At 37.9% G+C, this 27,513-nt stretch overlaps 1 protein-coding gene across 4 annotated transcripts in view; it reads right to left on the bottom strand.

Annotated features, from left to right (window-relative positions):
- The window catches only part of DPP8 (dipeptidyl peptidase 8), a 63,165-nt gene that overhangs the window by 11,534 nt on the left and 24,118 nt on the right, over positions 1 to 27,513 (bottom strand). For 3 of the 4 annotated variants that reach the window (XM_036087165.2, XM_036087166.2, XM_078079198.1), the window contains 10 exons: positions 22,311 to 22,421; positions 19,081 to 19,209; positions 18,453 to 18,514; positions 15,992 to 16,092; positions 15,124 to 15,301; positions 14,116 to 14,275; positions 10,282 to 10,361; positions 7,322 to 7,474; positions 6,444 to 6,579; positions 5,010 to 5,155 (listed from right to left, as the gene is read on the bottom strand). In XM_036087165.2, coding sequence (XP_035943058.1) covers positions 5,010 to 5,155; positions 6,444 to 6,579; positions 7,322 to 7,474; positions 10,282 to 10,361; positions 14,116 to 14,275; positions 15,124 to 15,301; positions 15,992 to 16,092; positions 18,453 to 18,514; positions 19,081 to 19,209; positions 22,311 to 22,421 — 1,256 coding nt within the window. The remainder of the gene's footprint in view (positions 1 to 5,009; positions 5,156 to 6,443; positions 6,580 to 7,321; positions 7,475 to 10,281; positions 10,362 to 14,115; positions 14,276 to 15,123; positions 15,302 to 15,991; positions 16,093 to 18,452; positions 18,515 to 19,080; positions 19,210 to 22,310; positions 22,422 to 27,513) is intronic. The other variant, XM_078079197.1, reaches the window with a different exon arrangement.

Genomic DNA, 27,513 nt, shown 5'->3' with positions numbered 1-27,513 from the left:
AAAGCTTGAATTTTTTGTATTATTTCGCTTTTAAAATGAAATTTTATTTTCTTGTGGCAAGAACACTTATCACAAGATGTACCCTCTTAACAAAATTTTAAATGTACACTACAGTATCATTAACTATAGGACAGTGTTCTTCAGATCTCTAGAACCTTTCATCTTGCATAATTGAGACTTTGTGCTTGGTGATTAGCAACTCCCTATTTCCCCCTCTCCCTGACTTATTTTTAAATTAACTTAAATTTCTCTTGTTTATGTGGTTTCTTTTTTTTTTAACTTCACACTCAAGGTTCAGGGCAATTACTGAGCAACTAAAGACTTTAAAACTGTAACCAAGATCTTCTTTACATATGAGACAAGAGATTTAACCTACCCCATAGAAAAAGTAACTAAAATCATTACTGCTACTCTGAAGAACTGTATCATTCAAATTACAGAGACAAGAATAAATAAGATCATTTTTCTTCCCTACCTGTCTCTTCTGGGGTTGTCCCTGACCAGCAGCAGAAAAATTTAGTATTTTAATGAAACACTGTGACCAGTCCAGCTTCCTTTTTCTTGTTATACAAATCAGTGCAAAAGGTAGGATAATTCTTAAATCACTTATCATGCTACCATACTTCAAAATGACTGAGGAATTAAATGTGGTTTAGTGCCTCAACAGAAATAAACTAGTGAAAAGAGGACTTCATTTTTTTTAAAGTTTTTTATTTATTTAAGTAATCTCTACATCCAACATGGAGCTTGAACTCACGACCCAGAGATCAAGAGTTACATGCTCTTTGACTGAGCCAGCCAGGTGCCCCCAAAAGAGGATTTTAATTAGTAGAGAGAAACTTAGAGAAGTTCAGGGTTTGGTGGACACTAAGATAGACATTAAACAATGACAAAAAAGGTTCTGTCAAAAATGAAAGAAGTTTTGTTTTTTTTTTTTTAGGATTTATTTATTTAGAGAGAGTGAGCATGTGAGCGAGTGGGGCGCTGAGGGGCAGAGGAAGAGGGAGAAGAGAATCCCAAGCAGACTCCCCAATGAGCATGGAGATCTATGCAGGGCTCCATCTCACAAGCAGGGCTCAATCTCACAACTGAGATCACGACCTGAGCTGAAACCAAGAGTGGGACACTTAACAGACTGAGCCACCCAAGCCCCCTAAAAATGAAAAGGTTTTTTTGGCTGAAACCAACAGGAAAACCAAATCAGCCATTTAAATAAGAATCGACACCATCTTCACACAGTAAATACATACTGAGCGTTTATTAGGATAGACTGGGGTGTGTGTGCCATGTGTAGAGAATCTTCTCCTTTTGAATTTCTGGATATTCAGCACCTCTGTAACAACTGCAAAACTGGTCTTCCTGTTTCTACTCTTGTCCTCCTACAGTCTATTCGCACAATAGCAGAGGGATGATTTTAAAATGTAAATTACATAAGACTTTATAGCTTAGCTCCCTCCAATAGTAAAGAGTTTAGATCTTATTCTAAGATCCTTATCATTGCCTTTTAAGACCTTGTATTATCTGGCCATTGGTTTTTTCTCTGACCTCATCTCATACCAAATCCCGACTTGTGTACTATACTGTAACCTTATTATCAACTATACCAACTTGATTCTAATCCCCAGGACCTTGACATTTACTGTTCCCTCTGTCTGGAATGCTCTTCCCTCAGGTCTTTAAGGTGGCTCACTCCTTCTCATCTTACGTACCCTCAGAGACCTTCCCTGAACTTAACAGAACTCCCATTTTAGTCTCTTTGCAATTCTCTTTCCCAATAATTATTCATAGCATATCCATTATATTAAGTTACATCATTTATACGTCTAGTCATTTATTATTTTCCTCATTAAGCGCCATGAGGGGGGGACCTTAGTCTGATTTGTTCGCTGTGGTATCCTCACTGCCTAGAATAGTACCTGTTACATACTGGGAACTCAATGACTATTTGCTGAACGAATGAATGAAAAATGGAGATAGGAGAATGATGTTTTCCCTTTCTTTTTAAAAACCTTATTATTTATTTTTTAAAATATTTTATTTATTTATTTGACACAGAGAGAGCGAGAGAAGAAACACAAGCAGGGAAAGTGGGAGAGGGAGGAGCAGGCCTCCCGCTGATCAGGTAGCCTGACGCAGGGCTCGATCCCAGGACCCTGGGATCATGACCTGAGCCGAAGGCAGATGCTTAACGACTGAGCCACCCAATTATTTTAATTGCAGTATAGTTAATAGTGTTTTCCCTTTCTCTCTTAGGAGGAGGAGCAAAAAAGGAGGGAGCTGAAAAAAGAAGTACTAGGCATAGAACACAAAAATGAGTATTTAAAGAAAGCTACTTCAGGGTGGCTGGGTGGCACAGTCAGTTGGGTGTCCGACTCTTGGTTTCTGCTCGGGTCCTGGTCTCAGGGTCCTGGGACCAAGCCCCATGTCTGGCTCTGCACTCAGCAGGGAGTCTGTTTGCGGACTCTCTCTCCCTCTCCCTCTGCCCTGCAACCCCCATGTGCTTGCACTCACTCTCTCTCTCAAATAAATAAATAAATCTTTAAAGAAAAAAAAGAAAAAACCACTTCACTGTTGTCTGTTGTCACACACAAAAATGGCCTCAACTGTTGTCACACACAAAAGTGACCTCAACTGCCCGATACGAACATTTCCCCCAAGAGCCAGTGTTTGTGCCCTCACAGCCAGAGGCCTGCTACTTCTGGAGGAAGGTACTTAAACATAATGCCCTTTGGCACTGAGAATTCAGAAGTCTCCTTCAGTATCAGTTCTTCAAAACCTGTGTCCTGCTATCACTTAGCCTGCTTTCTTGTACATTTATATTTATAAAAGTGTCTAGCACATAGGAAATATGACAAGGATTTGTTAAAACACACAGCTGTTATCAATAAAGAGTTTAAAAAACTAAGCCTAGATGACTTTAATCAGAAATACTTGCTTTTCTTGGATTTCACTTTCGTCCAACTATAGACATTGCTGCAGTTAGTGACAAAGTAATTCACTTCATGTTACAAATTGTAACACTGTTGCCAATCAAGATTCCCACTTTGACCTGAACATACACCAAGAAAGGACACAGTTTGGACTGATAATAAGATTTAATCAAAAATTTATTTTTATTTATTTATTATTTTTTATTTGAAAGAGAGAGAGAGCAAGCACAAGCAGGGGAAGTGCAGAAGGAGAGGGAGAAGCAGGCTCCCCGCCCAGCAGCAAGCCTGTTGTGGAGCTTGATCCCAGGACCCTGGTATCACGACCTAAGCCAAAGACAGACACTTAACCTACTGAGCCACCCAGGTGCCCCCTGTGGCTTTTTAAACATAATTAGTAATAAGGAGTAATATAAAGGAGTTCTCTAGTCTTAAAGATCTACATAACCAGTTAGTCTTTATAGTGTGTTTGTCACATATCTCATATATCATTTCTTCACTGGAAAGGAGAAACATCCTTCTTACTTAGCCTTATGATCAAAATAATATACCAAAATATGTAAAACTTCTGAGAGTGTCTTGTAATTTCTCTCTTGCATTTCTTTGTATTAATCCTTTATTTTTAAAAGGATTTATTTATTTGAGAGAGAGAGCACATGAGCAGAGGGAGAGAAGCAGACTCCCTGCTAAGCAGGGAGCCAGACACAGGGTAGGGCTCGATCTCATAAACCTGAGATCACGACCTGAGCCAAAACCAAGAGCAGATACTTTAACCAACTGAGCCACCCAGGCGCCCCAAGACTTTTTTTTTAAGTTTACAAAGATTTGGCTTCAAGTTTTTAACAGAAGGCTAATTTAGCTGTTTATAATTTTGTTTATGATTTATGTATAGATGAGTATAATACAAATGTGAATCATGTTTTGTTTGTAAAATACACTTAACGATGGCAAAGTGATTTAACTTGATATATGATGGCCATTGCTGAGATTTTGTGGCTTATGCAGTTATTTTGCTTTTATTTTATTTTTTGGATGTCTTTTTCTTTTTTTTTCTATTTTTAAAGTAAGCTCTACACCCAAAGTGGGGCTTGAACTCATGACCCTGAGCCGAGATCAAGAGTCATGTGCTCTACTGACTGAGCCAGCCAGGGGTCCCTATTTTTTGGATGTTTTAGCATCTAGATACATTTCCAGATACTGAATAACTGGATATAATTATGAAGGATATCTGCGGAGTCAAGAGCTACATTATAAAAATGGTATAATTATATTCTAATTTCTTCAAAGGCCCAACAATAAGATAATCAATAAACATTTTTAAAAAGTGCCAATTAACCAATGCCCCTACCCCAACACTTTACTCTGATAGTCAACAGGATTTACTTAATATTCACATGCTAATATTTAATCCAGAAAAAGGAAAATCCAGGTGTAAACTTCTTACAATGCTAAATAGTAGTATAGCAGTTGCCTTAACTAGATGATAAAAGTATTCTAGTCTGCTTCAGAGATATAGACTTAGAATGAAAAGGGGGAATTCATTAGGCTACCACGGCTTCTGAAAGTATCTATTAAAACTCTTTTTATTTACCAAGACAGTTAACTATTTAATTTCATTTCCCAAACAAGTGTCTTCTCTACATAAAAGACAACATATTTACCTACTGACATGAATATTCCATTGCTATGACAGTTTCAGTCCTACTGTAAATTAAGAAACTGACACTGATTTATTAAATTAGCCATGTAACAAAATTCAACTTCTAAATAGGAATGAGAACATAAGCCAGAGTCAAGAACAGCAGAGGCCCAACAATGCTCAAATCTTAACTTGAACAACTAGACATTTAAAAAACAAATCACCTAAAAAATACACACACACACACACACACACGTATGTATATAAATATGCCCACCTGAGTTGGGTGGGGGGATGGGTGAAATAAGTGATGGGGATTAAGGAGTGCAGTTGTTGTGATGAGTACTGGGTGATGTAAAGAATTGCTTAAACTAATATAACACTCTATGTTAACTATACTGGAATTAAAATAAAATAAAATTAAAATAAGTAAATATGCCCACCTGAGGACCACCATATATGAACAGCACAGTGGGGTACTTCTTTCCAGGCTGTAGATCATGAGGTTTGTACAGCATCCCATACAATGTAAATCCAGTAGTACTTTCAAAAGAGAAAATCTCTGGAGGGGTGTAGTCAGGAAGAGGACCTATGAGGAGATAACAAAAAAAGTACATAAAAGGAGTTCTTATGGGAGCTCTGCAATCTGAGAGCAAGGAAAAGAAACCATAAACCCACAACCCCCCCCACAAATAAATGACCATCCCCCTTTCAGGTGATAAGCAAGAATCTTTATCTTTAAAAAAGAAAATCTAATGAATATATTTAATTATTTCAAAAGTAGATACACAATATTCTGAATAATCCTTGGAGCCTAGGAGGTATTCAGATGCAGAACTATACAAATACTTTGTGCTTGGTTCAGTGTAACTTAATGATGGTTAAGCACATACCTGATCAGAAACTGGAAGCACAAATTTAACTCAATTTAACTTGCTCACAGCAGGTGCTCAATAAACATTTGTTTCTGATCACTAGAGAATAAGCCTAACCAGGACCCAGAAAAAATGAAAGTCATGATCAGTCTTTGGTTTACCAAAGCTATACAGACTTACCCTAAGTCTGTGTATACTGGATAATGTTACAATCTAAGCAGAGATCATCACCATATTACAAATTCTACTTGTGGACATTAGAACATACCCTGTGGTTTTGCACTAATTTCTTAACCCCTTGGCAGCTATTCATGAGTGAAAATACTTAACAGAAAAAAGGATTTGGGGAGAAAGTAGATTAAAGATACATAAAATTACTCCATTTTTTTGTTTAAGAAATCAAGCATTTAAAAGATAGATAATTCACAGTGCTCTTCACTCCCATACAGAACAAGTGTTCTACCTTTTATTAAGATGACCACTGTAAGTGCTTTAAAAAGTTAAAGCTATCAGCTGGTTATTCCCTAAAGCTTCAGCTTCCCTGCTCAGTCTTACTAGTTCTGTGTACATTATCCTCATCTGTTTATCTGAGAAATTACCCAAACATGTGAACAAATCATTTCTTAGCTGATACTGTGACTATTTTATGCTTATTTTCAAAAAGGCCCTCCAGGGGCATCTGGCTGGCTCAGTTGGAAGAGCATGCGACTCTTGAGCTAGGGGTCATGAGTTTAAGCCCCACATTGGGTGTAAAGACTGCTTAAGTAAAAAATTAAATTAAATTAAAAAACTTCAAAAAGGCCTTCCAGACCTGCTCCTGCCTGGAATGGGAGGTAACCCATCTTATCTGGTGATTGATAGAATAGGAAGGGTGGGATTAATAAGGAACTCAGCAGCTCGGGGACAAGTGGTGGTGAGAGATGAGAAATGTGGATCTATGAAACAGATTTAGTGCACTTATGTACTAATCCTACTTAAAATCAGGTTCAGGGAAATGAGTACCTGCTGAATCCAAAATGGTGGCCCAAAATTCCTTTGTTTTGCAAGTTGGGTCATCTTCAGGACTTGAAAGCTTGTAAAGGGACACACAGTGTGGATTCTTCTGGTTACTATACTTACTTATAAAGAAGTCACAATGCTAGAGAAAGGAGAAACAATTACTTTTTCCCTGTGGAAAAGTAAAAAAGTGCTACATCTGCGCTGGTGCTAGAGCAGGAGTATGGTTGAGAGTCTGATCACTGACGTCCATATACAAGGCTGAAGTTAAGAGTAGACTTTTTAGGGCGCCTGCGCGGCTCAGTCGGTTAAGCGTCTGCCTTCGGCTCAGGTCATGGTCCCAGGGTCCTGGGATGGAGCCCCGCGTAGGTCTCCCTGCTCGGCGGGGAATCTGCTTCTCCCTCTGCCTCTGACCCTCCCCCCTGCTCATGCATGCGCGCTCTCTCAAATAAATAAAATCTTAAAAAAAAAAAAAAAGAGTAGACTTTTTAGGGGAGCCTGAGTGGCTCAGTTGGTTAAGCGTCTGCCTTTGGCTCAGGTCATGATCTCAGGGTCCTGGGATCGAGTCCTGCATTGAGTCCTGAATCAAAGCCCCATATCAAGCCCCGTATCGCATTGGGCTTCCTGCTCAGCCAAGAGCCTGCTTCTCACTCTCTCTCTGCCCACTCCCCCCCTGCTTGTGTGTACTCTTTGGTTCTCTCTCTCAAATAAATAGATAAAATCTTTAAAAAAAAAAAAAAAAAAGAGTAGACTTTTTAAAGTTTTTTCTCAGAGAATCAGATTTCAGCAGGCCAATTTCACTGATTTTCACATTACTCTAAAGGAGTATTACAGCAGAAGGTCTTTTATATGATAGGAAACTCTTTTCCAACAGGGACTAATACCTGGCTGATGCAGCAAGAGTGGGAATAGCCACGGTCGGTCAGCCTTGTCACCTCTCCAGGATTTACGTAACTGACCACGTATAGGTGATGTTCCAAAGGAGAGTCCTTGGTGCCTTCAAAATATACCAGCTTCCTGACTTCATCAACCTGGATCTGTCAAAAAAACAACAATAGAAAAATCAGTGCTAGCAGGACCTTGGCCAGGCTAGTAATTCAACAAACAATTCCCAATTTTAATTAGAATCATTTGAGGCACCCTTTGACTTGTGCCTCTTAAAACATTTTGCCACCAATGTTAATAAACCTGAGTTGGTTTTGCTTATGACTTTTACCTAAGAATAGATCTTGTCCACAAGTAAAAAGGACACTTGAATTGCATGCTATTATTAGTTTCCTATATGACTGAAACGTGGGCTTTTCTTAAAATGCAAGAATTATTTCATTATAACGACAACATTTTACAGGGAAAAAACATACCTATATTGCAGCTGAGGTCAACCATTCACGCACACTTAAAAGAGTCTAATTTTAGAATCCAGTGTATTTCTCAGTGCAGTATTATCTTAGGCAGTACTTTTTTGGTCTTTTGTACAAACTTGCAAAAGTATTTTATCTACTGGGTTGGGAAATAACTGAACTCAATTACAGTTTCAATACTGGTATAGTTTATAAATAAGTATGGGTAAAATCTTTTAAGTCTTCATTCAGAACTCAAAAAACTGTAAGTAAACTCACAGCTGAATTAATTTAATATTCTTCACAAATTACAGTAGGAGTCTAAATAAATGGCTTTTATTGTCCCTTTAAAAAAATCTTTTACCAGCCTATTCAGTGTTTAATGAAATTCAAATTTTTTTGCACAGCAAAGAAAACACAGATACATTTTCAAAAGCAAGTATTTTTAAATGCCACATTTTCTCCAGGAAGCTGTTTCTTCATTATTAAATATTTTTTAGCATACACAGGTACAGAAATAAACACGACTGAGATTAAGTAGGCCCACATGACATATACAGAAAGGATACAAGTGAGAGGAAATGCCAGAACAAACATTCATGAAGTTTCACAGGTATGTGTTAATCTGCGCAAAAGGTTAGGATAGGTTCTGCTCTTGACCTAGCAGCTGGGAGTAAGGCCTTTCAAAACTGAAGAAATAACTGGTTAATTTCTCACCCCTGATTTAAAGGTTCTTTTCTTTGTTTCGTGTAACTACTTTATTAAACAGAAGTATCAGAATCACCTTGAGGGGTTTGTTAAACAGATTGCTGGGTTCTGCCACCAGAATTTCTGATTCAGAAGGTCTGGGGTGGGCCCAATAATTTACATTTCTAAAATGTTCCCAGGTGACGCTTAGGCTGTACAGCTGGTCCAAGGACTATACTTTGAGAACCACTCCCCAATAGTGAGGAGCACATGGGCTTAAAAGTCTCAAAGCTCAGGGCACCTGGGTGGCTCAGTCATTGGGCGTCTGCCTTCAGCTCGGGTCATGATCCCAGAATCCTGGGATCGAGCCCAGCATCGGCTCCCTGCTCGGCGGGCAGCCTGCTTCTCCCTCTCCCACTCCCCCTGCTTGTGTTCTCTCTCTCGCTGTGTCTCTCTCTGTCAAATAAATAAATAAAAAATCTTAAAAAAAAATGTCTCAAAGCTTTACCCAATTATTGCCATTAAAAATCTTTGGGTGGGAACAAGGTCACTGACAAAAGCAGAGAAGGAAAAGGTAACTTTAAAAAAATAAGGCCAGGATAGAGGGATATGAAAGAGTAAGAAAGAGAGGCACAAACACATTACATAAGTAAGCATGACATAAAGAAAGAAAATTGATGCACATAACTGCAAGTAACAGACATTTAGGTTGCTGAAATAAGATTCAGATCTGCGTAAATACAATTCTGTGGGTTCCATCAGTATTATCCAACCATTACACAAGCAGGAACTTTATAATAGTGTAATTTTTTGTTATCAGAACTTGGAATTGCACAGTAAGATTCTTCTCAAATGACAATAACATCCAAGGTCCCTAAACAGAAAAAATATATTTGGATATATATAACTAGAAGGCCATGTGAGACGCGCAGTGGAAATTAGACTAACGGTTACCTACGATATTCTAAAGTTTTTACCAACAAAACCAAACCTGACACCCGGATCTTCACTTTCTCTCCTTAACCACCTTGGGGACTGTAAGTGACTTCTATAGCAGCCAGTACACCTAATCCTTTAATAAATCTCCAAATCAATTTAAGGAAATCAAAGGCCTTCCCTAAATCCTGGTAGCATACATCAACTTAACTGAATGTATCACAACACATAAAAGATGGGGTTCTTAGAGCTCTCAGGAAACTGACCACCTAACTGAAAGTTCAAAGAAACACAAGATACTATGAAAGGCAAAAGAAAAAAAAAATTCAAATTCACTGAATTGCTACAGAAGGCCACATGCTAAGAGGAAAGAGGGTGGATTTTCCCCCTTTTCCATATCAACCTACACTGTATATATGTCCACCACTCTTTGAAGGTGGTGGATAAAACTTTAAATTTGTGAGATAAGATAAACAGGTAAGTGAAAGAGAATCACTATCTCAGAAGTAGTAAATGCAAGTTCAAATGTAGAAATGACATGAGCAGTCTATAAGAGATATAAAAATAATTTTCAAACAATATCCCAACTCACAACTTTTGCAGACTCAGAAAATATGGACCAGCCTTTTTCTTATTAAGCAGCAACACTATACTTGAAAATGATGAACTTAAGTAACCAGAACACATCTAATACCAGGGCTATAAAACGGGTGATTTATAATTTAAACTAAGATTCTTCCTTTCTAAAACTTGAGTTCTTGTAGGCCCTAACTTAATACTGTCAAAACACTGGGGTCATATAAAGTTGTACTACAGTTTTTTTGTACTGCATAAACATAGCAAATGTTGACCAAACATATCAGTAGAATAAAAGAGCATACATTAGATCCATGCCGGCCAAGAACTTCCCATTCACCACTGGTAATTGCTATTTCTTCTTTGACAGGACACTTGAAATCACCTAAAGATAAACATAGTTATCATTCAGCACTCTGTATCAGACTATAAGCAAATGAAACAATGAAGAACATTACTCTAAACCTCTTTTTTCCAAAAGCACATTAAATAATTTAAGTTATATCTGGGGTAATGAAAATGTTTTGAAACTAGGCATGGGTGCTGACTGCACAACACTGTGAATGTACTAAATGCCACTGTTTATCTTATTTTTCTTAATGTTTTAATTTAAATTTTTTTAAAAAAAAAGTAATCTCTACACCCAATGTGAGGCTTGAACTCAAGACCCTGAGATCAAGAATCATATGCTCCACCAACTAAGCCAGCCAGGTGCCCTGCCACTATTCATTTTAAAATGTTTGTTCAAGGGGCGCCTGGATGGCTCAGTTGGTTAAGCGTCCGACTCTTGATTTCAGCTCAGGTCATGATCTCAGGGTGTGAGACTGAGCCCCAAGACAGGCTCTCCTCAGTGGGGAGTCTGCTTGAGATTCTCTCTCTCCATCTCCCTCTGTCCCTCCCCACCCATAAATAAATAAATCTTTAAAAAAAAAAAAAATGTTTAAAATGTTCATTTTAAAGTGGTTAATTTAATGTTATGTGAATTTCACCTTACTTTTAAAAAAGTCTATAGTTAAAAAAATTCCAAGTTATGAGTCTTCACAATACAATGGAATAATGGTGGAAGGATCCATGTAAAATCAAGTAAAAACAGCAAAATAGATTCTGATGGCAAAGCCAGAAAAGAACTCAAAAGCAATTGTATTCCTAAGACCTAGAAGTGTAATGGGTTGACAAGGCATTTCCTTTAGAAATGCAACAAACTATTTAAAAAGCCACAAAAGAAGAATTTTTATACAATTGTTCTTCATCTGCCAAAAAATAAACTGGGTATTACCACAGTAAATGCCAACATGCCCCATTTGTCTTTATGAGATTCTATCTGGGTAAAGAAAACTCTTGGTGGCCAGTGGCCGAAGGAGGAGGTTAAAAAATGGAAACCATTTCTCTTTGCCTAGTAGCACTGTGGGAAGAGACAGCTGGGGACGGATTATATGATGGTACAGGGTTTTAACTAGGGTCTCTGTAAGGTTAAAAAAGTTGATTTATTTTTTCTTAAGACACAAAAATTCAACTTAGTACTTTAAATTTTATGTCCAGGAAATAAATACTATTTAATATATATATAACAAGTACTAATTGTTTCACATTATAGCCACTTGAGGAAGAAGAGGGAGGAGGAAGATAAAGTAGATATCACGGAAAAAGGAAAATTTGGAGAAAGTCTAAGAAGAAAGGAGGGGAAGGGAAAGAAGAGGTAGATAAACTGAGGGGTCCAGAAAGAGACACTGAGAGGGAACAAAGAGGCTAGGCTTCAGGGATGAATGTTAACTGCCTACACTCTTCAACAGGAGTTTATAATTTTAAGTTACCAACATTTTATTACTGTTCCCCAAACATTGTTTTAGTTAATTAATTATTATTCACAGCTCTTTGACCATTCTTCATCACTAAAATTTCTGGAGGGCGCCTAGGTGGCTCAGTTGGTTAAGTGTCTGCTCAGGTCATGATGCCAGGGTCCTGGGATTGAGTCCTGCACTGGGTTCCCTGCTCAATGTGGAGCCTGCTTCTCCCTCTCCCCCAACCCCTCCCCACAGCCTGTGTAGTAAAATTTCTGGAATTTCGTAAGTGGATTTAATTTATGAACAACAGAGGAGCTGGTAAGGGCAATTTCACACTAAGGCTCTCAAGGAAGAAATTCTTCATCTTGGATATACAAGATCCAGTCTGCCTTAAAAAAATTAGGCTAAGTAAAGGAACAGAGTCATAGGCAGTATTTATTTTGTTAGTCCTAAGATGTAGCTCATGTTTCCCAAATAAGAATGATATTTAAAAGGCCTTGTTGAGAAAAACATGCAACCCACTTGAAAAGTTGGCAAAGCATTCAGACAGACACTTCTCCAAAGAAGATATACAAATGGATAATAACACATGAAAAGATGTACAATGTTACTAGTCATTAGGGAAATGCAAATCAAAGGCACAATGGCATACCACTTCATACCACTTCACTAGGATGGCTATATCCAAACAAACATACAAATAAACAAACCACATGGAAAATAACAAGTGTTGACAAAGATGTTGATGAACTAGAGCCCTTGCGCACTGCTAATGGGAATATAAAATGGTGCAGCTGCCACAGAAAAGAGTATGGTGGTTCCTCAAAATATTAAAAATAGAATTGCCATATGATCCAGTAATTTCACTTCTGGGTATACACCCAAAAGAACTGAAAGCAGGGTCTCAAAACAGGTATCTGTACACCCATGTTCATAGCAGTATTAGTCACAACAGCCAAAACATGGAAGGAACCCAAGTGTCTGTAGACAGATGAATAGAAGACACAATGTGGTCTATACACACAGTTGAATTTATTCAGCCTTAAAAATGAAAGACATTCTCACATATGCTATGACGTGGATAAAACTTGAGGACATTATTCAAAGTGAAGTAAGTTAGACATAAAAGGGCATATGAAGTATCTAGAGTAGTCAAAATCAGAGAGACAAAGTAGTTGTCAGCAGTTGAGGGGAGGGAGCAATAAGCTAAACTGGGTATTATTTACTGCATAGCTTCAGTTTTGGAAGATGAAAGAAGTTCTGGAGGTAGATGGTAGTTAATGGTTGCATAACAATAGAAACATACTTAATGCGACTAAACAGTACACTGAAATACTTAAAATGGTAGATTTTGTGTATATTTTGCCACAATTTAAAAAATGGCTGTTGAGTCTGTTATGTCACAAATGGCATTTAAGCATATAACATTATCATAAAGTGCCTACCATTCTAAAACAAACTCTATATTATTAAAGCAGAAAACTAGAACTCAAATAAAAAAACAAAAACAAAAACAGGAGAACTACTGGATACACCGTTTCCCTTTTTCCAGGCTTACATGTCCATTCTGTATTACATTTCCCAGAAGGAAAACCATCACTTTTTAGAGAGAAATTAATTCCAGCTGACACAATATTTAATTTCACTTTGGACAGCATAATTATATCAATCTGAAGAGCTATAACCATATTAACTTCAGTGTAGATGCAGACAGTATTAAACCAAAAAAAATAGGAGGGGCGCCTGGGTGGCTCAGTCAGTTATGTAGCCAACTCTTGATTTCTGCTCAGGTCATGATCTCAGGGTCCTGGGATGGAGCCCCACGTTGAGCTCCCTGCTCAGCGGGGAGTCTGCTTCTCCCTCTCCCTCTGCTCCTCCCCCTGACTCGTGCTCTCTCCCTCACACTGGTGCTCTCTCTCATAAATACATGATCTTAAAAAAAAAACCATAATATGTAAAAAAACAAAACAAAACTAGGATGTAAAAATATCTAATAACCAAATAACATTTTAAAAACAGCTTTTTAAATCTAAATATGACTTGGGCTCACTTTAAACAAATTAAAAATTACAGTCAAGGCAAAAGTAGAAAGCAAAAACAAGTAATTCCATTCCCAGAGATTACTCACTATTAATAGTTTCTTACATATCCATCAAGAACTTTGTCCTGTGATTTCACATATGTATTTATATTTTAGCTTAACTTACGTATTAAGTTTAATGAAGCAAGTACTGATGCTTATAAAGTATATAAAGTATACAAAAGAGACATTATATTACCTTGCCCCTCCCACTTTCTGCCCCCAACATATATATATATATATATATATATATTTCTAAATAAAAAAGGATTTCTTACTTGGGGCAGGCAGCCCACCACTGGATCGTTTATATTTGCTCTCCTTTAAAATGGATGTGATTTTGTATAAATGACGGAAACCTGTTTTGCATTCAGAGGCAAAAATAAATTCAATTTCATCTTCATGACTTTGGGGAAAAACATGAAAGATGTCATGGATCTGTAAAATGAATAGCTTAATTTACTATACACATTAATGAAAATACTACATAAACAATTCAATTAAGTTAGAGAAAGAAGAATTACTTGATAAATACATTCTGAAACATAAATAACTGTCAGTGCTAGGGGGTACTGTGTATTTACAATATAGATTTTGTCTGGTCCTTTCAGATTTATCTCACTTTAGTCATAGACTTCATCCATTGAGAAATAAATGTTCCCAAATGGTGAAAAAAGAAAAATACGACCAAAAGCTTTTTCTTACTCATCTCTATAATCCTTTGAAACATGGCATGAGGTTTAATGATACAAATCTTATTACAGAATCTTACTACTTATTCTTATCCAAAATCTTACTACTTTTCTTTTCTAAAGAGAAATATTGTAACAGTTGAAGGGTGAATCATATAAAGCCTGTACTCAGCCAGGGAGTGATCTGGCTTTATTTATTTTGTATCTTGTTTAAGTTTTTTCCACTAAATTGGAAAATGAAAAACTCAATCCCAACTGGTAAATTTTGGTATAGTTTGCCAACTTAAAAGAGAAAGTCTTTTCTAGACTTCTACTGAGGTCCTCCTAAGAGGCACTGATGAGGCTGTTTTTCAATACATGATGTGTCCAGGAACAAGGGCAAATTTGCAACCAAGGAGATAACATTATCTCCTTGTCATGTCAATGACATCTACTTTCTATCTACAAACATTCCAATTTGAAATGTTCAAACTAAGCAAATAACGTTCCTGCTTACTCTGAATTTAAAAATTCGTTTGGATAGTTTGCTATAAAACTTCACTTGCTTTAGCATTCTGAGAAAATATATAACCAAGTACAGGAAAGCATACATACATTTATCCAGATGTCTGTTGTTTCTTCATAGATAATTAGTGGTGTCACGGAGTCAGGCACCAACTCGATGAGTCTCTGTCTTTCCATGGCATCATCTTCTACTGGGATAAATAATTCAGGTGAGATCAACACTATCTGTAGGCGAGTTTGGGAGCGATCTAGTAGAATGGACCAAGCACTATTTAAACAAACAAACAAAAAAGCACCAAAAATAAAGCCATCTCTCAGAAAATGAATATTCCCCTACTCTCTCCTCTAGTACCCATCTGTTATTTCTGTAATCACAATTAAAGAATTGCTTTAGTAGATGTTAAATTATCACTTACAAATGGCTAATTAAAAGTATTAGCTTATTCTATACTTATTTTTTAAAGTTAGGCTTGAGTAGAGTTTTTTTTAAAAGTGGTTTTCTTTAAACTCCTAAAACCACAAATGACCTATGAAATTGTTTTTTCCCCTTAGTGTCAACAATTGGCGGCCTTGTGAAACTCCTGTTGTCTACCTTAGGAACTATATGTAATCACCTTCACAAAACTCTACGAAAAGTTTTGCTTAAATTATATAATAAAAAAATACAGACATTCTTATATGTGAGCCCTAAAGTCATACAATTTAACCACAAATAAACACTGAAACCATGACTGGCCATGTAACAGACAGAATGAAAATGCAATATGCCCCTATACTTAAAGGATTACGAATCCACAAGCCCACTTAGCTCAGGAAAAGTTCTCTGTGCAGAAATAACTACTCTGCAAATTTGCATGTGAAGGCATCTCCAACTGAAGGGCAAGCCTAGTAACATAAACATTTCTAAAGTTCTGGATTCTAAATTACGTATAAAGAAGTGACAATTTAACATACGCACTATTTTCCCTCTGGAGTCCATCCAGCTCTGGCAATATATTCAACTCCTTCAAACAGAATCTCAAAAGGTTGAATTAGTTCCTTATCTATGACATCGATAATCTATTAAAAAAGAAAAAAAAGGAATCGAGTTACAAAAGATTTAAATCAGTAACTAGTTTACTAGTCTACCTAAATCATCATCTTTAACAGCATGACATTTTTTCAGACTTAGGTATTTAAAAAGGCATGAGAGATACAGCAAAACCAGAAGTAAGTTATGGGTTACCTACACTGGTGTGCTCTTCATGCCTAAAAAAGTTCTAAGCACAAGAATTAGCACAGTCTAAGTCTTTTACCATGAGTTTATATATACTAACAGAGCCCTTGCTAATAACTTGTAAAAACAGGTTTTAATCACTTTATTTAGACTCTAGTTATCAAAGAAAAATAATAATCCCTAGTTCCCTATATTTTAGCCTAAAATATGATTTGTGTAATATATTAGTGAAATGGCCCTAAGTAAGCAAAACTTTTTCCTTTAAAAATCTAGCCAACACAAAAAAGTTTGTCTGTTTATTTATTTTTAAAGATTTTATTTATTTGAGAGAGAGCATGAGTGCGGGGAGGAGCAGAGGCAGAGGGAGGGGGAGAAGCAGACTCCCCGCTGAGCAGGGAGTCTGACATGGGGCTCGATCCCGTGACCCTGAGATCATGACCTGAGCCGAAGGCAGACGCTTAACCAACTGAGCCACCCAGGCACCCAAAAAAGGAAGTTTTTTAAAAAAAGGCAAAGGATCTGAATAGATAATTCTCCAACGAAGATCTACCAATGGCCAATAAGCACATGAAAAGATGCTCAACGTCATTAGCCATCAGGAAAATTTAAGTCAAAATCACAATGAGATACAACTTCAAACTTACTAGGATGGCTATAATAAATAAGACAAACAATAGAAGGGTTGATGAGGATGTGGAGACTGGAAACCTCACACAATGGGAATGTAAAATAGTGTAACCATTTTGGGCAAACAGTCTGGTAGTTCCTCAAAAGGTTAAACATGGAGCTATCATATGACTGAACAATTCTACTTCTTGGTATCTATCAAGAGAAGTAAAAACATACACACAGATTCATGGTTGCATTATTCATAACAGCCAAAAGGTGGAACACCCTAATTGTAACTGATACGTGGGTAAATAAAATGTGGTATAGCCACACAATGGAATATTACTGGGTGATAAAAAGCAAGAAAGTGCTGGGGCGCTTGGCTGGCTCAGTCGGAAGAGCATGCGACTCTTTATCTCAGGGTTGTGAGTTCGAGCCCCATGTTGGGTGTAGAGATTACTTAAAAAAAAAAAAAAAAAAAAAAAAGGCAAAATAGTGCTGATACATGGTGCAATACAGATGGAGCTTGAAGACATGATGGTAAATAAAAGAAACCAGACTAGATACTGTATGATTCCATTTATATGAAGTGCCCAGAATAGGCAAATCTACAGACAGAAAGTAGATCAATGGCTACCCAGTGCCAAGGGACATATGAAGGTTGGAGGGTGATGATTAAGGGATGTGGGGTTTCTTGTGGGGTGATGAAAATGTTCTAAAATTGTGGTAATGGTTGCATAATTCTGTTAATATACTAAAAGCCATTCTAAAACTTTAAAAGAGTGAACTGTATTGTATGTGAATTATATCTCAATAAAGCTTTTAAAAAAAAGTCTATCAGAGAAGACTGGGTTTTTGTTTTGTTTTGTTTTGTTATTGTTTTTTAAGTAGGCTCCACACCCAGCATGGAGCTCAATGCAGGGCTTGACTCACTGCCCTGATATCAAGTCTTGATACGAGATCAAGAGTCAGATGCTTAACCGACTGAGCCACCCAGGTGCCCCAAGAAGACTATTTTTTAATTAATCTTGTATGCAGTCAGCTTATAAGCATTCGACTATCCAAATGGAAAGCAGCAATACAAGAGAAATGTGGGACATCCAACACAGAAGGTAAGTCACTAGTCAATGACTGCTATTTTTAAAATATTGATCTGAAGAATTAACAATGGCAAAGAGGAAAAACTTTTGGAAAGGAGTGGTAAATATGCATATCCCTATATTCTTGTCTTGGGAACCAGCAAAAAGTTTCCAAAGCATGGTCCACAGATCTCAGCAAGTTAAATGAGTTCAAAAAATTAAAAAGTATATCTAGGGGCGCCTGGGTGGCTCAGTCATTAAGTGTCTGCCTTCGGCTCAGGTCATGATCCCAGGGTCCTGGGATCGAGCCCCGCATCAGGCTCCCTGCTCCGCAGGAAGCCTACTTCTCCCTCTCCCACTCCCCCTGTTTGTGTTCCCTCTCTCACTGTGTCTCTGTCAAATAAATAAAATCTTTAAAAATAAAATAAAATAAAAAAATAAAAAGAATACCTAAGATATCTACTAGACTGACTAGTTAAGTGACATAAAAAGTCAACTCAACATTTTATACTTACCCTTCCTTCAGCATCAATCATTATTTCTGACATCTTAAAGGTGACTTTTGGATTTGCTGTGCCTTTAGAAAGAGACATGAATAGTAATGAATAATCAAAATTATTCAAACTAATTTTGCTAGATCAATCCCCTTTATACTTTAGTTAAGTCAGGAATATTGTAGAGTCAGGGCTTTACTGTATAAGAATCTCAGAACTCCAACTCAAATTCATAACTCTCAACATTAGTATCAAAAAAAAAAAAGAGAGACTGAAAACATCAAGAGTCAATATGAAATAAATAAAAGAAATTCTGTGTCATTTTGTAATTGAAATGTTAACAGCAAAATAGAAAAAAAAATTAGTGACTTATTAAGAACATAATCCCTTAAAAATCTTTATTTCCTAGCAAAAACTCCTCTTTTTTCATTCCTTGAAGTAACCAGCTTTGTGTACTTCCCAACCTTTGAAAAGAATTAAATAAGATCACCCTATAATTAAGAAATCTACTTCAGTGATACTTAATGAATAACCTACCTTTACTAAGGCTGTAAATGACTAATGCTGACCATACCTCTGGATGATTGCAGAGAGAATCTTGTTTGGAAAGCAGAAATGAGTAAATATAAATGTCAATGGAATATAGTACCTGTTTTAGGATAACGGAATGAATCTGCCCTCCTTGTTTCCAACATAGGGGATGTAACATGAATAATTTCCACCTCAGATTCATCATTTTCTTCATATAAAATTCTCAGAATTTTGCTGCCACTGGGAGCTTTTAAAAAGGAATTTAAATATTGAAAATTTAGAAGAATTATTCCAGAGAGTAATCATAACTGACCATTCCCTCTAGTACTATATTTCCCACAGTGAAAAATAATTTATGTATAAAATACGCTGCCTTTTGTATAGTGTATGAAAGTATCACTAGTCTTTGCACTAGAAAGGTGAGTTACTGGGGCGCCTGGATGGCTCAGTCGTTAAGCGTCTGCCTTCGTCTCAGGTCATGATCCCGGGGTCCTGGGATTGAGCCCCGCATCGGGCTCCCTGCTCAGCGGGGAGTCTGCTTCTCCCTCTCCCACTCCCCCTGCTTGTGTTCCCTCTCTCGCTGTGTCTCTCTCTGTCAAATAAATAAATAAAAATCTTTAAAAACAAAAAAAACAAAAAAAAGAAAGGTGAGTTACTACTAAACCACTTTTGCTGGTTAAAGGAAGGCAAAACCTGGAGATAATTATGTACATATACATATATATGTGTATATATTTAAAATTTAAGTAGGCTCCATGCCCAACATGGGGCTTGAACTCATGACCCAGTGATCAAGAGTCATATGCTGGGCGCCTGGGTGGCTCAGATGGTTAAGCGTCTGCCTTTGGCTCAGGTCATGATCTCAGGGTCCTGGGATCGAGTCCCGCATTGGGTTCCCTGCTCAGTGCAGAGCCTGCTTCTCCCTCTCCCTCTGCCACTCCCTCTGCTTGTGCTCTTCTGTCCATCTCTCTGTCAAATAAATAAATAAAATCTTAAAAAAAAAAAGAGTCATATGCTCTACTGACTAAGTCAGCCAGGTACCCCTGTACCTACATATATTTAAAACAGGGGAAACACACTTATGAAGGACTTCAGTCCAGGTATACCTTAAATGCATTCCTTGTTGAAAAACGAATTACTCGGGCGCCTGGGTGGCTCAGTTGGTTAAGCGACTGCCTTCGGCTCAGGTCATGATCCTGGAGTCCCGGGATCGAGTCCTGCATCGGGCTCCCTGCTCAGCAGGGAGTCTGCTTCTCCCTCTGACCCTCCTCCCTCTCATGCTCTCTGTCTCTCATTCTCTCTCTCTCAAATAAATAAATAAAATCTTTAAAAAAAAAAAAAAGAAAAACGAATTAATTATATTTATAATATTTCCTATAACAAAATAAATGTTATTTTTAAAAAAAGATTTTATTTATTTATTTGAGAGAAAGAGAGAGAGCAGGGGGGACAGGCAGAAGGAGAGGGGGAGAGAGCCGCAAGCAGACTCTGTGCTGAACACAGAGCCCGATGTGGGGCTCCACCCCAGGACCCTGAGACCACGACCTGAGCCAAAATAAAGAGTTGGACACCCAACCAACTGCGCCACCCAGACACCCTGAAAATAAATGCTATTTAAATAGAGTCCAGTTTTCTTTTAATGGTTTCTCTAATTCACGTCAAAATCTTGTTCTAACAAACACAGTTATGGCAAAACATTTTACATCTTAAAATTGAATGTCCAAATCTAAGACGTGGCTTAAAAATAAGTATTTTTCATGGTCCCTTAGAGAAATGTTCAAAATACGAGCTGCTGGGGCACTCAGTCAGTAAAGCGAGCAACTCTTGATCTCGGGGTTGTGAATTCAAGCCCCACATTGGGCAAAGAGCTTACTTAAAAAAACAAAAATGGTAGCTGCAATCCATTACTGCATCATGAAATCTACTAATGGGTAATAACAAGCATTTAAAATATACAACGAACAAAATATATACAATATCAGAGTGCATTACACATAAAGGTAAGTAAGTATTCCTTCATGAAATTTGTTTGTTTTTTTTTTTTAAGATTTTATTTATTTATTTGACAGAGAGACACAAGTGAGAGAGGGAACACAGCAGGGGGAATGGGAGAGGGAGAAGCAGGCTTCCCACTGAGCAGGGAGCCTGATGCGGGGCTCGATCCCAGGACCCTGGGATCACGACCTGAGGCAGACGCTTAATGACTGAGCCACCCAGGCACCCTGAGTTTTTTGTTTTTTAAAGATTTTATTTATTTATTTGTCAGAGAAAGACACATCGAGAGAGGGAACACAAGCAAGGGGAGTGGAAGAGGGAGAAGCAGGCTTCCCGTGCAGCAGGGAGCCTGATGCGGGGCTCGATCCCAGGACCCTGAGATCATGACCTGAGCCGAAGGCAGATGCTTAACGACTGAGCCACCCTGAAATTTTAGTTTTTGTATACAATATGAAGTATCAGGCTAGAATGTAAAGCAAATTTCTAACTGGATCTTCAGAGAAAGCTGTTTCACAGGCAATAAAATACTTGCGAATTCATCCAGAAAAGGGAGGAATTTGTGACTTTTTCTGATCCCTTCATATACTAATTTGGCCATATGTTTATGCAGACACTCTAGTCAATCCTACGTTTTTTGTTTTTGTTTTTTTAAAGATTTTATTTATTTATTTGTCAGAGAGAGAGAGAGAGAGAGAGAATACAAGCAGGGGGCGCTGCAGGCAGTGGGAGAAGCAGGCTCCCTGCTGAGCAAGGAGCCCGATGTGGGACTCGATTCCCGGACCGTGGGATCATGACCTGAGCTGAAGGCAGACGCTTAACCGACTGAGCCACCCAGGCATCCCAATCCTACGTTTTTATAGCAATGCATCAGGGTATAGTTTTTTATTTTGTCACCAATATTGCCACTAAGACCAGCCTCTAGATGAAAGACTGGAAAAAAGAGTTGAAGGACCAGAGGCACTTATTTTTATTAGAATTCATCATGGTAGGATACAGCCTATATATTCTTTTTTTTTTTTTTTTAAGATTTATTCATTTGACAGAGAGACACAGCGAGAGAGGGAACACAAGCAGGGGAGTGGGAGAGGGAGAAGCAGGCTTCCTGATGAGCAGGGAGCCTGATGTGGGGCTCGATCCCAGGACCCTGGGCTCATGACCTGAGTTGAAGGCAGATGCTTAAGGACTGAGCCACCCAGGTGCCCCCAGCCTATATATTCTAAATAACTACTGGTAGGATCCAATCTTCATGACTTCATAATCTACTATTCAGGACTTAGCATCTGAGCACTTAACTAATTGGCAGTTCAATCTCATAATACTTTAATTAACTTATACTATTTTGAACCCCCTTACTTGTTTCAGCTTCTGGACACCACCAGTAGCCAGAATATCTATCAAATTCTTCTTGAAGAACAAAGGTAGCAACTCCAGCTGATCTGGGATCTTCTTCCATGTTGGCTAGCTCTAGACAAACATAAACAGCAAAATTATCACAGGAAGTTGTCTAACTTTTCATAGGTACTAAGCACAGTTAGTTTATTTTGAAATGCAGCTGTAGTACTGTGGTGAACTCAGGAGCCAAATGGACTGGATATAAGTCTGAGCTCCATCATGTACTGACTGACCTTGGGCAAATCATCCAACCTCATTCCACTGCAGTGTCCTGTTTGTAAATGGGAGTAACAATGTACCTCATAAGGTTGTTAGGATTAAATGAGTTAATTCACATAAAGCACTTAGAACAAAGCCTGAACCAAAATATGTGCACCATAAATGTCAGTTATTATTTCCCCATTTAGCTAGGATCATGGAAAAAAAGAATACATGGAAAGGGTCACAGTGACTTGTAACTTCTACCCAGAAAAGTCCAACTTTATGGGTCTTTTTTTTTTTTTTTTAAAGATTTTATTTATTCATTTGAGACACGGAGATACAGAGAGAGAGCATGAGCAGGGGTAGAGGGAGAAGCAGGCTCCCCACCAAGCCAGGAGCCCGATGTGGGGCTCGATCCCAGGACCCCGGGATCACGACCTGAGCTGAAGGCAGACGCTCAACCATCTGAGCCACCCAGGCGCCCCTAACTTTATGGGTCTTACACATCAAGTAATCTTCATCATTCCCCCTCCCCTTCCTCCAGTCAACCAGAACATTTCAACTTTTATCTGTTTTACACTTTCCAGCAAATAGTTTAAAGAGAACTCTTGCTTTAAAAATAAACCTCCCAGGATGCCTAAGTGGCTCAGTCAGTTAAGTGCCTGCCTTCGGCTCAGGTCATGATCCCAGCGTCTTGGGATCAAGCCCTGTGTCAGGCTCCCTCCTCAGCAGGGAGCCTGCTTCTCCCTCTGCCTTTGCTGTTCCCCCTGCTTGTGTTCTCTGGCACACACACACACACACACACACACTCTCTGTCAAATAAATAAAATCTTAAATAAAAAAAAAAGATTTCATGACATGAAGAAATGTTTGTAATATACTTGGATTAAAAAAAGCCCTATTACTAAATGGCATGTACACTATAATTTCATTCATAAAAATGTTAAACATGTATTTTAAAAAGTGTTGGGATATAAACCAAAATGTGGTTCTCTCCAAATAGTGAGACAGACTACGGAGAAACATTTTTTAAAAATTGCTTTATAATTTACAAAATCTTAGGTGTACTATTTGTGAAAAATGTATACACTTGTGTAACGAACCACACCCTGTCAAGACATAGAATATTTCCAACATCCAGAATGTTTTCTCATGCCTCTTCTCAGTCAATGCCCATTCTCACCCCAGAAGCAAACACTGATCTGATTTCTGTCACTGTAAGTTAGTTTTGCATATTCTAGAATATCATATAAGTGAAGTCATATACTTTGTCTGCTTTTTGAGATTCACCAATATTGTTACATGTATCACTAATTCATTCCTGTTTATTGCTTGGTGGTATTCCATAGTATACCACAGTTTTTTTGTGTTTTTTTTTAAATCCATTCACCCGTTAATGGGTATCTGGGCTGTTAGTATTGTCAGTTATTGGCAATATGAATAAAGATACTATAATCTTTCTTGCATTGGGATCTTTGTGGGTGTATGCTTTCTCTTGAATAAAGACCTAGGAGTGGAATGACTGGGCAGTATGATAAGTGTTTATAAGAAACTGTCACACAGTTTTCCATAGTATTTGTATTATTTTATATTCTTACTAGCAATGTATGAAAGTTCCTCTCCAACATTTGTGTTCTTAATCTTTTTCACTTCAGCCAGTCTAATGGGTGTATGGTAATATATCATAGTGATTTCAATATTATAGACAAGTTTCAAAGTATTATTTTTGGTTATCTGTATTTTCTATATATTGTCTAAAACAAATATGCAACATGAGCCAATAATCCCCTATCTAAAAATTTTGAGTCCAGAAGTGTTTGGAACTCAGAATTTGGGGGATTTTTCATATTTATCATATATCTACCATATAATTATATAACATCTCTGGCAGGGTAATTAAATACCCTGTAATTGAATACACTAATATTCTTAGAGCAAACTTATGAATAGACACACTAAGTAGGATTAAGATTATAAATAGCCTCAGGTCAGTTCAGGGCAGGTTTTGCCACCAAATGAGTTTTAGCTCCGAGCCAGTGAAAACTAAGCTCAGTTTTCTTTTCTTTTCCTTGTTTAAGATTTTATGTATTTATTTGACAAAGAGAGCAAGAGACCACAAGCATGGGGAGCAGCAGAAGGTGAGGGAGAAGCAGGATCCCCGGTGAGCAGGGAGCCCAATACAGGGCTCGATTCCAGGACCCTGGGATCATGACCTGAGCCAAAGGCAGACGCCTAACCATCTGAGCCACCCAGGCACCCCTAAGCTCAGTGTTCAACAGTTTTTTTGAATTTTGGAATTAATGATATAGGCAAAACTAGTGTTTGGTTTTCTTGGATCTTTCCAACTACCCCAAAGTTATACCCACCATACTGTTTCATATTTGTTCTCTTTTGGATGTGAGAAGAGGTACCACTCATTTCTATCTCCCTTTCACTTACCATAGACCTCAATTATTATTATTTTTTATTTTTATTTTTTTAGATTTTTTATTTATTTATTTGACAGAGAAAGACAGCGAGAGAGGGAACACAAGCAGGGGGAGTGGGAGAGGGAGAAGCAGGCTTCCCGCTGAGCAGAGAGCCCGATGTGGGGCTCGATCCCAGGACCCTGGGATCATGACCTGAGCCGAAGGCAGATGCTTAACGACTGAGCCACCCAGGTGCCCCCTATAGACCTCAATTATTAAGAGTTATTTATTAAATGAATAAAAGGTATCACTTTGTTCTTCTGATATGTCAACATATCATTCGAGAGTAGAGGCTGGTACTGTATTACTTTTACATTCCTTTTCATACTAGGCAGAAAATAAACACATGCACATGCTCACTGACTAACCCCATTAAAAGCAGACTTTCACTTGGAAATTTATTGTAAGCAGAGTAAGAGTGAAGATGCTTACTCTGTACCTACCTTTCTACTTAAACACATCGCTCTTACTATGTTTCAGACACCATCCTAAACACTTCACAAATATGAACTCATTATAACCTCATAAGAGCACTATAATAACATGCCTTTTTGGATATGGAAACAAAGAGATCAGTTAAATAATTTACTCAAGGTCACAGAACTAAAAAATGGTAGATCTAGAATTCAAACTAGAATGGTTCCAGACTGCATTTTTAACAAGTACATTAATCTTGAAAATAATAAACATACCACATACCCATATGCACAGAAAGGAAAATAATAAGAACAATACTACAGCATCCGGCAGGGTGCCAGTGCTTTCTACTTTAAATTCTGTCAATTCTTTTTTTTTTTTTTTTAAGAGAGGGAGAGAGAGAGAGATAGGGGCAGAGGGAGGGGGAGAGAGAAAGTCTTAAGCAGGCTCCACACCCAGCACAGATCTCACAACACTGAGATCATTCATGACCTGAGCTGAAATCAAGAGTTGGATGCTTAACCAACTGAGACACCCAGGCACCACTAAATTCTGTCAATCTTCACAATAATCCTGTGTAGAAAAACAATTCTACAGAAGAAAAACTAGACTAAAAACGTCCTATTTCTTTCAGTTACTGTCAGAGCTTTGCACTCCCAGCCTCAAGTACGATAACTAGTACATAGTGAGTGTTCAATGTTTGTTGAAAGCATGAATAAATGGCTAGGATTTCCAACGCAGATTTACTAATCATCAACCTAATCCTACTGTCATTGGTAGCCATTCTGATTCCCTTACTCCAAATGGAGACCCAAAACACGTACTTTTCTTTCTTTCTTTCCTTTTTTAAGGATTTATTTATTTATTAATTCGAGAGAGAAAGAGGGAGAGCGGGAGCAAGGGGGAGGTGGTGGGTGGAAGGGCAGAGGACGAGGGAGAAGGAAGAAGCAAGCTCTCCACTGAGCTCAAGACCCTGAGATCATGACCTGAGCCAAAAGCAAGAGCTTAACAGACTGAACCATCCAGGCGTTCCCAAAACATGTACTTTTTACTTAAAAAGTTCCCTAATCCATCCCCTTTTGTCTATCTGATGCTCTATAGAGTTTTAGACCACTTAAACCTAGGTAACTTCAACAGTCAAGTTTTGGTGTCCCTGCCTCTAGTCCTGGGCTTTTCAAATACAACTTTCACAAAGTATCCAGAACAATTTATCTATAATATGACTCTGACCACACCACCCAATTGTTAAAAACTTTCAGTGGACCCCCACATTATGCTAGAGACTCTGTTGATTTACATGAGATACAATTAACCCTGGTCTTGGTTACCTTTCCCTTCTTCTTGACTCATACCTTATGCTTTAGAACCGTCAGACTGCTTTTAACTCCTCACACACCACCTTCTGCATTAAGACCTTTCTCACGTGGTCCCCTCACCTGGAATGTACTGGTTAATGTGCAGTCATATCTAAGATCAGTTTAGGTGCCAGTTAGGTGTCATCTCTTCTGGGAAGCCTTTCCTGACCACTACCCCACATTGATGCCCTCATAACACCCTTTATCACTCTGTTTTATTATTCATATAGTTTCCTTGAGGGCCTGGGTTATGTCTTATTCAATTCTGTATCCTTAGTTCCTGCCATGTTACCTGGTGCACAGGAACTTAACCTATCTTTGTTGACTAACTGAATAGCTAGAACAGATTTCTTGACTCCTAATTCAGTGTTCTTTCTACCAACGTAAATTGTTCAGGAAAGGGCTTCTTCTGTAACGCTGATTATCCTAATAATGAAAAAAAATGTTTGTTGTCAATACGCTATTATTCTAAAATAATTTATTAAGAAAGATGCCCAATAATTCAGCTTTGTGAACATAAGATTAAGCAAGAGTTGAATAAATGAATTTTGAAAGTGAGCATCCTTCACTGTGGAACTTACTAATCTTAAACTTTGTTTCATGGTTTCAAAGAAAAAGCAATACACTATTTCCCATCTTCAATGTGTATGAAAGCTTTAGAGGAAAACATCTACATCTTTTCTGTGCTTTGAGCAGTGCTTAGTATTACTATAATCACTTTAA

This window comes from Halichoerus grypus, chromosome 8, assembly GCF_964656455.1.
Source record: "Halichoerus grypus chromosome 8, mHalGry1.hap1.1, whole genome shotgun sequence".
In the NCBI taxonomy this organism is placed as follows: domain Eukaryota; kingdom Metazoa; phylum Chordata; class Mammalia; order Carnivora; family Phocidae; genus Halichoerus; species Halichoerus grypus.
Note: the sequence above shows the minus strand (reverse complement) of the source record. Positions and strands in the feature narration are given on the sequence as shown.